A 15,438-nucleotide genomic window follows, 5' to 3' on the forward strand; every position below is an offset into this window, starting at 1 on the left:
AAATTTTTTGAAAATTGTAATCATGATTACAAGTAATTGATTACTGTAATCGACTATGTAATCATGATTACAGCTGTAATCAAACTTTGTAATCACGATTACAAGTAATTGATTACTGTAATCAATATTGTAATCATGATTACAGCTGTAATCAAAATATTTGAAAATTGTAATCATGATTACAAGTAATTGATTACTGTAATCAAAAAATGTAATCGATTACATTTTTGGCCAACTCTGGTATAGGCAAATGCAATATTTCCGTTATTATCCCAAAATTCTCTGTGAATTTTCCCAGAATGACAAAACTAGTTTACACTTTCAAATGTTTCTTCAAGGCAAAACATAAGATTGTTAAGTAGCAAATTAAAAAACAAACTTTTTACAACAGTAATTTCTTATTTTTTGCTTTAATATCAACTTTAGACTATTTTTATCCATAGTTTGTATCAACAGGAAATATTAGCATTGTAAGGTTGATTTTACAACCTTTATCACAAAACCCCAAAAAGGGTTATAAATGATTAGCAAATTTACTATTTAAGCTTGAAACAATGCTAAATTTAACTAGAGATATACATTAAGCTTACATAGACAGCCCTTTTATATCGAGATTGAATCTAAAAACACTACACATCATTATTAAAAAAAAAAAAATTGAGTTTGAGAACCTTAACATGCAAAGGAAAAAAAAAATTTCGAAAACAAGGTTGGAAATTTTGGCAGATAAGCAAAACTATGTTACACTTTCATATATTTCTTCAAGACAAAACATACGATTGTTAAATAGCAATTTAAAAAACAAAGTTTGTACAACAGTAATTTCTTATCTTATTCTTTAATATCAACATTAGACTTTTTTTTATCCATAGCTTGTATCAAAAGGAGATATTACCCCAGATAGCATTGTAAGGTTGATTTTACAACTTTCATCATAAAACCCCAAAAAGGCTTATAAATGATTAGCAAATAAACTACGTAAGCCTGAAACAATACTAAATTTAACTATGCTAATTTTTGAGCAATGAAATTCGCATTAAGTTTGCATAAACAGCCCTTTTATATCGAGATTGAATCGAAAAACACTACGCATCATCATTAAAACATTTTTGCATTTGAGAACCTCATCACACAAAAGAAAAAAAAAAGTTCCAAAACCTAGGTTGGAAATAAAAGCTAATAAATTATATTTTGTAAAGGTTTATGCGTACATTTATTCAGCCTATGAAAAAAAATAATGTTGGTATTATAATTAACCAGTCAACATTATTGTGCCAATCAAAAGAAACCGCAAATTCAACGTTTGCTTAAGACTAATTGCTATATGAGATACTATGAATGAATACATTTATTATAAATAATTTTCAGGAAACTTCAAAAGTTTCCAGTTTAATTTTATTAATGGGGCTCTGTAGAACTCATAATAGTTTGAGATCAATAAATAAACTTTTATGGTACTGTTGCATTAAAAATAACCAGTAACAGCTAGTTAATATTCCCTCATACCAATACTTAATTGAAATTTGTAAGAGAATTGATTTGTTTTTATATAATATATTATTTTTAATTTCAGAATTATTTTCAGGAAACTTCATATGTTTCCATTTTAATTTTATTAATGGGGCTCTGTGGAATTCATAATAGTTTGAGATCAATAAATAAACTTTTATGGTACTGTTGCATTAAAAATAACCAGTAACAGCAAGTTAATATTCGGTCGTACCAATATTTAATTGAAATTTGTAACGGAACTGATTTGTTTTTATAAAATATATTATTTTCAATTTCAGAATTATTTTCAGGAAACTTCGTAAGTTTCTATTTTAAATTTATTAATGGGGCTCTGTAGAACTCATAATAGTTTGAGATCCATAAATAAAACTTTTTTATGGTACTGTTGCATTAAAAATAACCAGTAACAGCTAGTTAATATTTCCTCATGCCAATATTTAATTAAAATTTGTAATAGAATTGATTTGCTCATATAATTGATTTAATCTTATAATTTTAATGTAAGGTCTCCATAATATCAAAACGAAAATAGATTTAAAAAGCTTTTTTCGTGCAAAGGTAATTTAATGGAGGTGTGTAAAGTTGGCAACCACAAGTTTGAATTTCGCTTCCCATTAGCCCATTTTAGGAAATCGTAAGGCAATCAAAAGTTTTTGTTAGCCCAGTCACTAAGAATAGTTACAGCAAAAACAAGGTCTAGTGAATTCCTGACCGGAAAAATCACGAGTTCGAATTTTGACTTCAAGATTTTACCTATTATAGGAATTCATTAGACAATTAAAAAATTTCCTTTAGCCCAAACACCAAAAAAATGCTATGGCCAAGACAAATTTTGGCAAAATCGTGAGCGTAACAATCACAAGTTAGAATTTTCCATTTCATTAAATCGTTAGCCCACTAAAAATTTTCTTTAGCTCACGCACCAAAAAAAAAGTAAAAAATAAAAGTTATGGACATAAGATATTTTGGCAAAATTGCGAAGTTCGCAACCACAAGTTAGAATTTTGCTTTCAAACGTTTGCCCACCAAAAACAGTTACGGCCTAAATAAGTTTTGGCCAATTTTTGACGAACAAACCGTAAGTTCGAAATTTACCACCAAATGTTAGCCCATTGTAGGAAATTGTTAGCCCATGAAAAAATAATTTTGGCCGGAACAGATTTTGGCAAAATTGGGAAGTTGGCCGATAGAGGTTTGAATTTTGCCTCCAAACGTTAGCCCACCCAACAAAAACAGTTACAGCCAAAACAAGTTTTAACCAATTTTTGACAGCAAAAACAAGTTTTAGTCAATATTTTTTTAAATTTTTTATCATTGAACAGCCGACATAATTATGAGTTAACGACTAACAATGTTTAACTCCGTAGCCTTGAAATCTCGAACCCAATCCAGAAGGCAAGGGAACTCCTGGATCAAGCATAGGGAAAAATTTGCCTTCGTGGAGGACGTTTAGATGGAACTAACCCGCATTTGATTTACATGATGAGGAAAACCATGGAAGTCTCTGCTGGTTAGCCTGTCAGCAAGGGGACTCGAACTTATGATCCCTCTACCACTGAGGATATTTTACGACAGCGCTGTGAGGAATTCGCATATACGAGCCATTACTGAGATTCGAACCCAGGTCATCTCGTTGGGAGGCAAGCTCTCTATCCCTTGAACCAGAATGGCTCGATACATGTACAGATATTATCATGTATATGCATGTTGGATCTAATTTATATCACTGGAGATATAAATTTTGAGCCATAAATGGTCGAAATATTTGTAGTTAGTTTTCAAATCTGTAGCATACTTAAAGAATAAAAGTTTTAGAAAGTCAAATTATGGGTGATTAATCCAAAGAAAGAGTCACCCCCCTTTTTTCATAACGTTGGCGTTTACTTTTGTGGCCCTTTTACCTTAAATTTAAAGACTAGAGAAATGGAATACTGAAAGAAATATTTAAACGTTTGTTATCCGTTAGGATAATTGTTCATAATTATACAGTGGCAATGCTAAAAACTTTACAGGGGCAAGTGGGGAACTATAAAAACGTCAAAATACGTGTTTCAACATCTATGTGAAATTTGGGCTAATTTTCTTTCTAGAGAAAATACTAAAGGAAATTTTATACTCTCGATATAACCAAATTTTGATGGTCTTTGGGAGGCTAAATCTTTTAGATATCTAAAACGCTTTATCGACAAACGCAAATTTCATTAAAGAAGAATTGCTCAGTTATCCTAGAAATTGAGATATTCCACCCCTTATATTGGTAATTTTAATAACTTTGCAATCTTGTGATTTTGTAATAGGGAGGTATTTGTCTGAAATTGTTGAACGTCAACTCGAAAACAGGCTTTTTCAATGGCAAAAAATATAGCCAACAAATCTGACCACTATGGAAGAGGGACTATTTAAATAATTTTCGTTTCTAAATGTATGTTTACAAAGATTGTTAAAAATGTTGAGCGTTTGCCAAGTACGAAATGGCTAACGGGGAGAACCGTTGAAATAAATTGTGGTAAAGATGAAAGATCATAAAAGATTAAAGGTAATAAAAAACGAGTTATCAAGTTAAAATGCTGAAACAAAATTTAAGTTATATGTCTTAATAAATATCGATGGTAATTAGATTTTGCAATGCGTGTATATATGCAATTTAATTTTCAGCAACAAGATGATTTCAAGAGAGTTTTTGCAGAAATTGAGTGATTATTATGAAGTAGTTTAGTTTATTGTGTTATGTATGTGCAGGAGCAAACAGTGCACATGTGTAACCAAGGCAACAGAATGTTTATAATTTAAAAACTATGCTTTTAGAATTCTTTTCTTTTTTTAAAATCAATTTCATTATGAGATTTTATGGGTTTACTTTTGAGATGTGACAATGAGAAAAATCTTGAGAAATACTTTTTGAAATGTGAATAAAGAGAATTTCATCTCTTGAAAGATATTTTTATTTGTTTATAAATGAATCGGAATCAAGTCTACAAGTTCGCGGTAAAAACTTTTTTGGAATTTCTGTAGAAATTTTGACTTTTCCAGATACAGTAAGGAACCGATTATCCGGAACGATCGGGATCATCGCTATTCCGGATAACTGATTTTTCCGGTTTTCTGAATCTCTGCAAGAAGCCGTTTTTTTTTTATTGTTAAACCCAACTGAAAAAAAAAATTATTATTTGGAAATAATCTTAAAAAGAAAAAACGATGAAGTAATACACTAATGATTATTTCCAAAATGATGGTAATGTAAACATCTTTCAAAAAANTTGTACTAAAATTTAAAATCCAAAAAAGAAAGAAAAATCCTAAAATCTTATGAGGAAAAAAAAAAAATTTTTTTTTTAAAAATGGCGGAAAATTATCGAATTTTGTTCCGGTTTTCTGATTTCCGGATAACGGGTTCTGTACTGTATATAGTTTTTGTCACTTTTCAAATTTGTTTTGTGCACTTAAATTATTGTACTGCAGAGCATTTCAATTTTTGAGACAGCTTCCATTGGTCTCACTCTTTAAATTCACTTATTTAAACAGTAGAACAAGTTTTTAAGATTAAATATTTCTGTGTCCCTCTTTCAATTTGCTGCACACACTTCTCTTTGGAACTTTTATGAAACTAGTAATGAAAAATAAGCATACCTGTTAAGTGAAATAGTGAGGATGTACATTGATAAAATAGACAAAAATGTTAATTTTTTTTTTTTTGCCCCAGACTTTTAGTGCCACACTTTAATTTTACTTTGTAGACTTTGCTTCTGAACTTTGTTTCTAAGAAATTTGCAAATAAAAAAACCCCCATAATTTGTAGCATAGCAAGCTCTTAAATTCTTGAAATAAATAGTTTCTTTCCATGTTTTTATATAAAATCAAACTTGGCTTCCAAAATGCAAGCGTATATAAATTAATAAAAAAAAATTGAGCGATATTCTGGGGAAAAAGTTAAGATTAATACAAGGGACAATTAATAAAATTATTAAAAATATTTTTCCAGAAAAATCCTTACTTTTTTGAGTTACATTATTTCTGTCTCTTTAAATTTATTTCATACCATTTTCTTCTGAAATATAAATTTGCATGAAATTAGCATGAGAAAATAAGCATCGATTGTTGAAATAGTTTTAACAAACAGTAACATAAATTAAAATTATATGTCAAGAATTTCAACTTTTTTACACTATATTAAATTTTGTTTTAAGGCTGAACTATCCCTAAGCATCCCTAGTAATCCCTAAGCAATTGTATTTATCAATTTCAGTTTCATCCATTTCGTTGTTTCTTCCTCTTACAGTGTTCTGTAAGAAAAAGGTTTCTAAAAGAAAGAAACAGGACAAAATGCGAACCCTAGAAACAAAGAGGGTCTTTGAAAAACCCACTTCATAATACTTTATCTATGAGCAATCACTTTTTAGCTCTTGATAGTTTTAGACAGTAACTTAAAATAAAACAAACATTTCAGAATTACATTAAAATTTTATTGTGCAGTTTACAGTTGTGCACTTCAGTGTGAAAATTCAATATTGGTTAAGATACTTCACTCAAAATTGTGAAACTCATTTACCTATGCACAACAGCATAAAATTGAATGACATATTAAACATTACAAATAATTAAAAACAAAAATAAGTAGATTACACAACTTTTCAAGGGCATTAAGCAATAAGCTAGCTGCTCAGTTATAAAACAAAGTGCAATAAAAAAATACTGTAAATGTAAATAAAAAATTAAACATCAATGACAAATTACTTTATAAATACTTAAACATTAAAAAAAAAGTTCACTTTGAGCAAATTAAATTCATGATCACATGCAATAAAAAAGCTCTTCTAATGGTGTATATAGTTTCCAAATAACGCTGTATATGAGTGTAACAAACACTTACAAGTTCATACAAAGAGTTATGTAAATTGCACATTTTTAGTCACTCAGTAGACAAGCACAAGCAAAATTTTATAGAAATAAAACATTAAAAATTTCAAGGCTAACTAGGTAAGTGTAAAAGTATAAAGAGAACTCACAACATGTATATTTTATTATTAATACACTGGAATGATTCAAACTTGTAAATACTTTTCATTAGAAGAATAATCAATTTATTGAAAAGCTTGCTAACTACTATAAATCAAACTGGCTTTCTTTTAAAAGTAAACAAGTTGTTGAAAAAGGTTGCAAATTAAACTGGCCGAAGTAAATAAATAAAACAAAAAAATCCATTTGCAAACATAACATAGTTCTTAGTGGTCATTTGGATTTGCTTAAATTATGAACTATTTAATGTTAAAAAAAAGTTTATATAATACTTGCTAATAACCTAAAATTAATTAAAATTAAATTTGTCACTATAAGTGCAAAATGCCGCAAACAGTATGATTAGTAACAAATTTTAAAAATACACAACAAAACAAATATTAATTTTACCTTAAAATTTACAAGAATTAAAACCCATAAACCATATTTCTACATAAGATGAGTTTATATACACACTGAAATATCACAGAAGATAGAATTAAAGCTTTAATATTCAGTAAAAAGATAAGCTGAACAGTTAAGTTGAAGCATCTTATTCTTATTTCTATACAAATCCAAAAAACAGAAAAAAATGCACATAGGAATGGTATTAAAATATTTTTTTTCTTTTTTACCAGGTAGCATGAAAGTAATATTTTTAAAATAGCAACAAAAAGGCACAGATAATAAAATCTTAGAGGAAATAGCAAACGCACATGTATTCAAGCATAAAAGTCTACTGGGCAGCAGGAGTTTCTACAGCTTTAGTTTCAGATTCTCCACAAATTAACTTTTCAGGTTTGTCTTCTGGTTCTAACTCTTTCATTTCATCAGTGCCTTTTTCTGTTTCATTTTCTTTTGTTTCCTCAGTTTGATCAGTTTTTTCTTCACCTGAAAAAGAATTGCATCACAAGTTCAACAAAAACCTTATGTATACATGTCAATATCCCAGGAAAAAAAAAACAAAGATTTATATATTCAACAGAGAAATGAAATTTTTAGCCAAAAATTTGAGGCAATAAATTTATTAAATATATATTTTATATTTTGCAAAGAAAAATATAGAATTGACCTTTTATATAATACAAAAATCAAAGCAAAATTAAGTAAAAAAATTGAAAAAACTAGAAATAATTGAGAGCACGCAGCAAGAACAATTAATCCACAGCCCTTTTAGAGAAAACTGATTAATTGATTGAATGTAGAGTTTAATGGCACAGGATCCAAATGTGGACATGCTGCGCCAACCACCCTTTTAGAGAAAAAGGAACTTAAGAAAAATTATTAAATTTCAATCAAAACAAATTATTTTATAAAATTTTTTATGCTATTTACACGAATACAGTAACTTTAAAATAATAAAAGATTATCCAGTAAAAATAGATTACAGCTTCACTAAATTGCAAAAAGAAATGCATGGGAAATAAAAACCTTAGATCACTATTAGTTCAATTGGTCTGAGAATATACTGTATGAAACTGTTCAAATTTGGAATAATTGAATATTAATATCAAAGTTAAGATTTAATTACTACCTACATAAAATTAAAAACAAATATGAAAAATTTACTGTCAAAATTGACTATGACAACTTCAGTTTAATTGATAAAGCAGCTTGTAGCATTTCTTCAACTTTACAAAGCATATTTATGGAAGAACATAAGATAAGCTGCTTTAACAAATTTTTTTCTCCAGCGTCTGACTATCTTTATTAGCAATGTTTTAAAGATTTGTTTGGCTGAGCACTTCACATATTGTAAAGTGCATAACACTAATCATGAAAGGGGTTATTTTACAAATATGCTTAACTTAAGTTGTGAAAATTTCATTGATATTGAATTAAATTATTAAAACAAATTTAAAACAGTTATACTTTTAATGTACATAACCTCAGTTAAATTAGCAAAATAAATAAATTAAAAAAAATAAATAAAATAAATTAGTGAAGGACCATTTAAACCACTTTAAAACATTTAAATTGCCAGCACATAGATTCAATCTTTATCAATTTAAAGTTCGATATAAATATTTCATAAACATACCGAAAATTGCACAATATAAAATTTTCGGCTATTTGACTTTAACAAGAAAGTAGAAATTCTGAAAATATTAAAGAGAAACACGATAAAGAAACAAAATCACAGATTCTTGCCTGGCTATATTGTTAAGCAAGACTGCCTTATAGGAATCTAAATATTGAAGCAATCCTAAAAAGAGTTCAAAGCATTTCTTCAAGCTAAATAACAGTTTAAAAAAAGCTGAAAAATTAAGACTTCCAAAATTTCTAACAATTTTCTGTTCACAGGACAGCTTATTTTTTATCATAAAGCTATTAATACTTATGCTTTTTCTACCTCTTGGAGAGAAATTGCTTAAAAGAACCGCATTAAACAAGTTTGGACTAATTTGCAGCATTTTTTTTTTAAATCTATCTGCAGATGTATAAACAAAGCTATTTTGGAATATTTCATTGCTATATTTCATTACTCTTGCACCAAAGAAACATCTGATCAAAAATTGTACAATTGGCAGACATAGTATTCCATTTTTAATTACTTATAAGACAATTTCATTTCCTAAACAATTTTCAGTGTTTTTAATATTTATTCTATAATTTTTTTTTTTAAATACTTAAAGCAAAATGAAATTTTAAAGATTGATCTCAAATATTACTAATTAAGTAATTCTAACTATTAGGTTACGAACCATGACACAAAAAGGTGCTTTTTCTAAATAAATATGTCTTTTTTTCTGTTAACATATTTGGATTTTTAACCATGAAAACAGTTGAAAGTTGAGGCCCTTTAGACACATTTCAGAACCTTTTTAAACAAATAGGATAAGGAAAATATTAATAAAGCACATATAAAATTTTCAAGATTGGGAAGAGAGAGTTACAGGGTAACAAAAAAGTATAGGGATCACTTTTGTGGCTATCTACCACTAAAGTTTTAAAACCTTTTTACATATATAGCTTACTGATCTAAAGCTCTGCTATTAGACTTTCAATTGCAATACTATTTCATAAAATCACAGAAATGCCTTTGAAGAAATTTGACAAAAAGCTAATTGGTCAAGTACAAGCATTTTTAGCCACACTTCGCTGGAGCCACAGGATTATACAAACCCATTTTAAAAAGAAAGGTATTGCGATTTCACTCAGCCATATCAGTCGCATCAAGAATTCGAAACTCGGATAGATGCAAAATAATGCAAAACCAAGAAAAAGTGGACGGCCAAGCAAATTGAAGAAATCAGATTTGCAGAAGCTTGATAAGATGACATCAAAACCGGATCCACCAACACAGGCGAGCATGGCTAAAGCTCTTAACGTGAGTCAGCAAGTTGTAAGCTATCAACTAAAACAAAAGTTGAAGAAAAAATGCCATAAAAAATCTAAATGTCATCATTTAAGTGAGAGATCGGTGCAGATTAGGAGGCAACGTTCATGACCCCTCTACAAGCTTCTCCGTAAGGACAGATGGTGAAAGTTCCTTACAACTGATGAAGCTTGGATCTATCTATCTGATACCAATGCTAAATCTAAAGTTCAATATCTTAGTCGCGGGCAGAACAGGCGAGACTTGACACCATCAACCACGGTGCCTCATCCCAAAGGCGTAATGGTTTGGATGGGCATATCCAACCATGGTGTGACCAAACCTCGGTTTGTGAAACCTGGGGCCAAAATAAATTCAGAGTATTATATACAGAAGATATTAAAGCCCTTTCTTAAGGATGATTACTGCAGATTGTACCCTAATGGTGATGCTGTGTTCCATCAGGACTCTGCCCCATCACATGCATCTAAGGTCACCCAGAAATTCCTAACAGATCAGCAAGTGCTATTCCTGAGACCAGAACAATGGATTCCAAACAGTCCTGATGCTGCACCATGCGACTATTTCCTATGGGGACATCTGAAAAACAAACTGATTAAGCGAAGAATTTCTACATTGAGAGGCCTTCAAAGAGAAGAGGTTAAGAAAATCCCCCAGGAAATCATTTTGCGTGCTTTAAAATCTTGGCCGAAGCGTTGTGGCAAATCTATTATGCCGGAGGTCGACATATTGAGAGGCATTGCTGAATTTATGTAAAAAATTTTGGAAATATAAACATTCAAAAATGATCCCTATATTTTTTTGTTACCCTGTACACTAGATATTACAAGAAAAGAAACTGTAGAAATACACAATTAGATGCTTAAAGTTGTAGAAAAGGGACAAATTATGAAATATCTTACTTTGTTTATTTGGTTCTGCAACAGAATCTTTCCTATTTTGCTTGTATTTCTTTTGTTTTTTCACGAATCCACCTTCAATTAAACTATAAGCAGTATCAATCAAAGTTTGATTTAATTCAGTTGGAGTAATTCCCAATTCTTCCTTCATCTAGAACAAAGATTGAATTGAAATACTTTTGGTTGAACTGCATCAATTATTAATATGTTCATTAGCATATTTTTCAATAACAGTACACATATTTACAACAAAATTTATTCACTTAAGTGTCAAGCTTCTCAAAGATACTCTTGTGCTATTACTATGGTCTAAAATAAATATATAATGGTGCAACTAAAGAATTTAAATAATTGCAAATATAAAAAATTATCATTAAGATCAACAAGACATTAATTGCTACACTAATAATTATTAGACAATGTAGAAAACTAGCATGAGAAATCATTAGTTGTTTCTCGAATGAACTTATGAAAAATCTAAACTATCGTAACAATATTTCTTGCCTCTTACGAGCTTTATAGTTGGATATTAACTATAAACATAGCAACTCTTGTATTTTGCTTAAAATTTTTAAATTTGTTTTACTGACAGCGCTTTAATAAAAATAAAAAGTGACATAGTTTTGATGCATACAAAGACTTAATGGATCTTAGTGCTATTAATTATCAATTAGCGAAGGAAAATGAAAAATTGTTCATAAATGTTTCAAAGGATCAATGTTATTTTCCTGGGAATGTATTGTGGAGCAATAAATTAATAAAATTATAATAAAAAATTAGTAAGATTATTAGCAAATTAATATTTTTTTACAAAGGATCCATAAAAAGCAGAATCTGGATTTAATATAAAACTGTCAAAATATAGCCTAATTCAAAATAATTTTAGCATTAAATGTCAAAATATAGCCTAATTTAAAGTCAAAATATAGCCTAATTTAATTAGTAATGCATTAAGCAGATACCAGGGACAATGAAAATATAGGTCTAGTGACTAAAAAGACTTGTCTAAAAAGAATGACACTTCATAAAAAATACTCCACAGAACATAAATGCTAAAAATCATAATTGTACTAAGCAATAAATTGGTATGTTAGATATTTACCCTTTTATTGTCAAATCTGAATTCCCTTCCAATTCGTGGCAATATAGACTTAGCAGTTTTGTCGAAAAAGCTATTTAACCAGACAGCAAAGTAAGGAGCAATAGTTGTTGGTACACAGTAACCTATTTTATTAAACAAAGAGAACACTTCAATTTCACACAGTTATTTATTTAAATAGTTAACGTGCTAAGCATAATTAATCATGAACTCAGAGTTTCATCAAATTAAAAATGCATAATGAATAAATTAAATATCCAACAAAGGAAATGATAATTAAATGATGGCTATGTAGAATAAAGTCACAATCCTGAGAAAAGAAAAACAAGGCATAAAACACATTAGCCTGCACACATTTTTTAATCAGCTACAACTGAATAACCAAACAACATTTTTTAACTGTTTGTAGTAAAGTTCTTGATAATATAACTTCCCATGTTTTAGAGGGAAACTATGCCTAAATCAAAAGTAAATGAATGGATGACATTAATCTATTTTAACATTTTTGCTGATTTCAACAATCACCACAAAATGAAGAACAGCAAATAATGTAGAACAAGCTTTAATAGAAAAATCCATGAGTAAGGAATCTTAAAATGAAAAGCATATTCCATCCTCTTCAAATTTCTTGCATTATCACTTCCATGGTATAGTCTATTTAAACTGAAATGTTTGAGAATGTCTAAGTAACTAGGGTTAAAAAGATAATCAAAAATCATGTATCAGAAAAATTCTTTGAAAATCACTTTTAACAAACCCCGAATAAAATACCACCTCCAAGGGCTTTTAAAAAACGTAAATCAAAAATAAGCACCTTTAAGCACTTTGTGTATAAAGCAGTTAAATACTACAATCTGAAAGGAAAGTTGTGCAATGCAGCAAAAATTTCATAAGAAAATTGAAACCAATAGAAAATTTTAATGAGGAAAACAATGACAACTGAAGCTGATGTCCAGCTTCAGTTGTCAATTTATTTTCATTGTTTTGGTCTTTAAAATTTTCATTGAATTAGGGAAGCCATTTGAAAACAGTTAAAAGCTTCAATAACTGCAGGTCAAAATTCTGCTGTATATGTATAGATATATTGCAGTCTTTTGTTAAAAGCAGACTTTCTCCTAACAGATATTACCATTTAATTATAAAATTTCTGATTACACAGGTTTAGAAAGGCAATTCCTCATACTTACTATAAAGCTTTAATTCCATTGAAATAATCGAAATATCTTTAAGCCACACATTCTTATAAGTTATAATTTACCAACTGAAGTTATATTCTGTTGAGCTAGCTACATTAAAAATAATTGTAAGCAAAAGAATCTTTAAATTTCGTCGGCTAAATTTTTAAGTAGGTGAATTAAGTCCAAGTTGTAACAATTTGACCCTATTTATTATTATAACCAACTAGGGATAAAAATCAAAAATCGCGTATCACGGTGCGTAGCCAGATTTTTCAACAAAAAAAAAAGCACTTGTTAAGCAATGAAACACTCCAAGTAAGTTTAAGTACTCCAATCAATAATATATTACCATGAGGCTTAAACTCCTTTGAAAGAACCATAGCTATATCTTTAAGCCACACATTTTGAGTGGTCACAATATGCCTGTGATCAGCTGCATTAGGTAGAGTCATAGCTTTTACATGCGCTAAAGCAACATCTCTTACATCACAAACATCAAAATTTACTTTAGGAATCATTGGCATAGCCCGTTCAAGAAGCTTCTTTATAACCTGAAAAAAAATTTTTTTTTTAAAATTTATCATATAAAACAATCATAAATTTATCATAACTTTTTTTCCTTAAAAAAAGATTAAAAAAACTACCTCTACACTTGTTCCAGGCTCTCCGTTCAAAACAGGCCCCAACACCAATGCTGGATTAATAACAGCCAGTTCAAACTTTTTATCCTCTGAAATAAATTAAATTTGAATGTTCAAACAAACAATAATATGTGGATTATGAATTTGCAACAAAACAATTTTACACAATTTTGAATTCCCATTTTGACGATTCTTAAAGACATCAATATATATTTGTCATTAAATTCATCTAAAACTTAAAGCTTAAGTTTCTTTTTAATATTTAATATTATAATTACATATTTAAAAGAAAAGTTAAATTATCCACATTGCAGGGTTCGTGATTTTTTTGATTTTTTTTAAAAAAAATCAAGAAAATCTGATTATTTTGATTTAAATCGGATTTTTTTGATTTAAATCAGATTTTTTTGATTTTTATTCAAATACACTATAAGAGCTTTAATTTATGATTAAAAAAACTTTTTAAATGTTTAATCAAAATTAAATTAATATTAAAACTATATTATAACAATATTTTAGAAGCTCTAACTTATTAAAATAATTTTTCATTATAATGCATAGCGACCATTTTAATACAAGGCATGATTGAAATTAAAAGACAAGATAAAAAAGATAATTTAAAGAATACTACTTTAACTAGTAACACAAAGTTTCAATTAGCACACCATAAATTTAATTTTAAATTGTGATCTCTTTTTTTTTCTCTTGATTTATAAAATGGCAAAATAAAAGCAGCAGATTGTGTTTATAAATGTTGTCATTCATCAAAAAATAAATATTCAATCTATATATTTTAAATATTCAATCTATATATATATAAAAATCAATTGATTTAAATCAATGATTTTTTTAAAAAATCATTTGATTTAAATCGTGATTTAAATCAAGCTGATTTAAATCAACGAACCCTGCCACATTGTGCTACTTTTGAAGGTAAGGGCATCTAAAAGAGTTTACTATGCTCAGCAAAGTTCAGACCAATGATAATCATAAAAACTGCACATTATTTTTATCAATAATGAAGTTCAATATTACACAATTTATAAATTCTTAAATTTTTCTACTTTTAATACATAACTCACATCTTCAGTTTTATTTCAAAAATAGTATCACTGCATATACTAATTAAAATTAGTATATTATACTTAAGCAAATTTCACAGACAGTGCTCGTGAGTATTCAATTTATATAAATGAGATTTTTTTTAAAGAAAATTAAACTTTGCTTGTAACACTAAGAAATTAAAAACCTTAATTAACCTAATTTAAATTTACTTAGCATCAATATGGTATAAGTGTGCAGTAACTAAACTCAGTGGCGCGACCGCCCATAGAGGGCAAAGGCCTACTGTGCCCATCTCAGTTTTCTTGACCTTGAGCTCTGGAGTGCAAGAGCAGATGTTCCGGTTAGGTGGTCAGCCGAATGCGAAACCCCCAGTGTTTAGCTCCCAAGCATGCTTGATACTCATTTATCGACTCACTGAAGAGATGAAAGGCTGTGTCGACCCTGCCCAGTCCCGAGGATCGAACTAAGGACCTGTGGCACGAGAGAAAGAAGTACAGTACAGAACCCGAATCAGAAAACCAAAAAACTGGAACGAAATTCGATAAATTTTCCCCGCCATTTTTAAAAAAAAATTTTTTTTCCCTCATAGGATTTTTCTTTCTTTTTTGAAAGATGTTTACTACCATCATTTTAGAAATAATCATTACTGTATTACTTCATCGTTTTTTCTTCTTTTTAAGATTATTTCCTAACAATTTTTTTTTTAGTTGGG

General features: G+C 28.9%; 1 protein-coding gene across 1 annotated transcript in view; it reads right to left on the reverse strand.

Annotated features, from left to right (window-relative positions):
• Positions 1–5,950: 5,950 nt before the first annotated feature.
• The window catches only part of LOC107445841 (uncharacterized), a 34,686-nt gene continuing 25,198 nt past the window's right edge, over positions 5,951–15,438 (reverse strand). Inside the window, exons 5-9 of the mRNA XM_016060331.3 lie at positions 13,665–13,750; positions 13,370–13,571; positions 11,846–11,967; positions 10,747–10,894; positions 5,951–7,395 (exon numbers count right to left, since the gene is read on the reverse strand). Of these exons, the coding sequence (XP_015915817.1) occupies positions 7,241–7,395; positions 10,747–10,894; positions 11,846–11,967; positions 13,370–13,571; positions 13,665–13,750 (713 nt within the window). The 3' untranslated portion in view covers positions 5,951–7,240. The remainder of the gene's footprint in view (positions 7,396–10,746; positions 10,895–11,845; positions 11,968–13,369; positions 13,572–13,664; positions 13,751–15,438) is intronic.

Source organism: Parasteatoda tepidariorum, chromosome X2 (genome assembly GCF_043381705.1).
Source record: "Parasteatoda tepidariorum isolate YZ-2023 chromosome X2, CAS_Ptep_4.0, whole genome shotgun sequence".
Classification (NCBI taxonomy): Eukaryota; Metazoa; Arthropoda; class Arachnida; order Araneae; family Theridiidae; genus Parasteatoda; species Parasteatoda tepidariorum.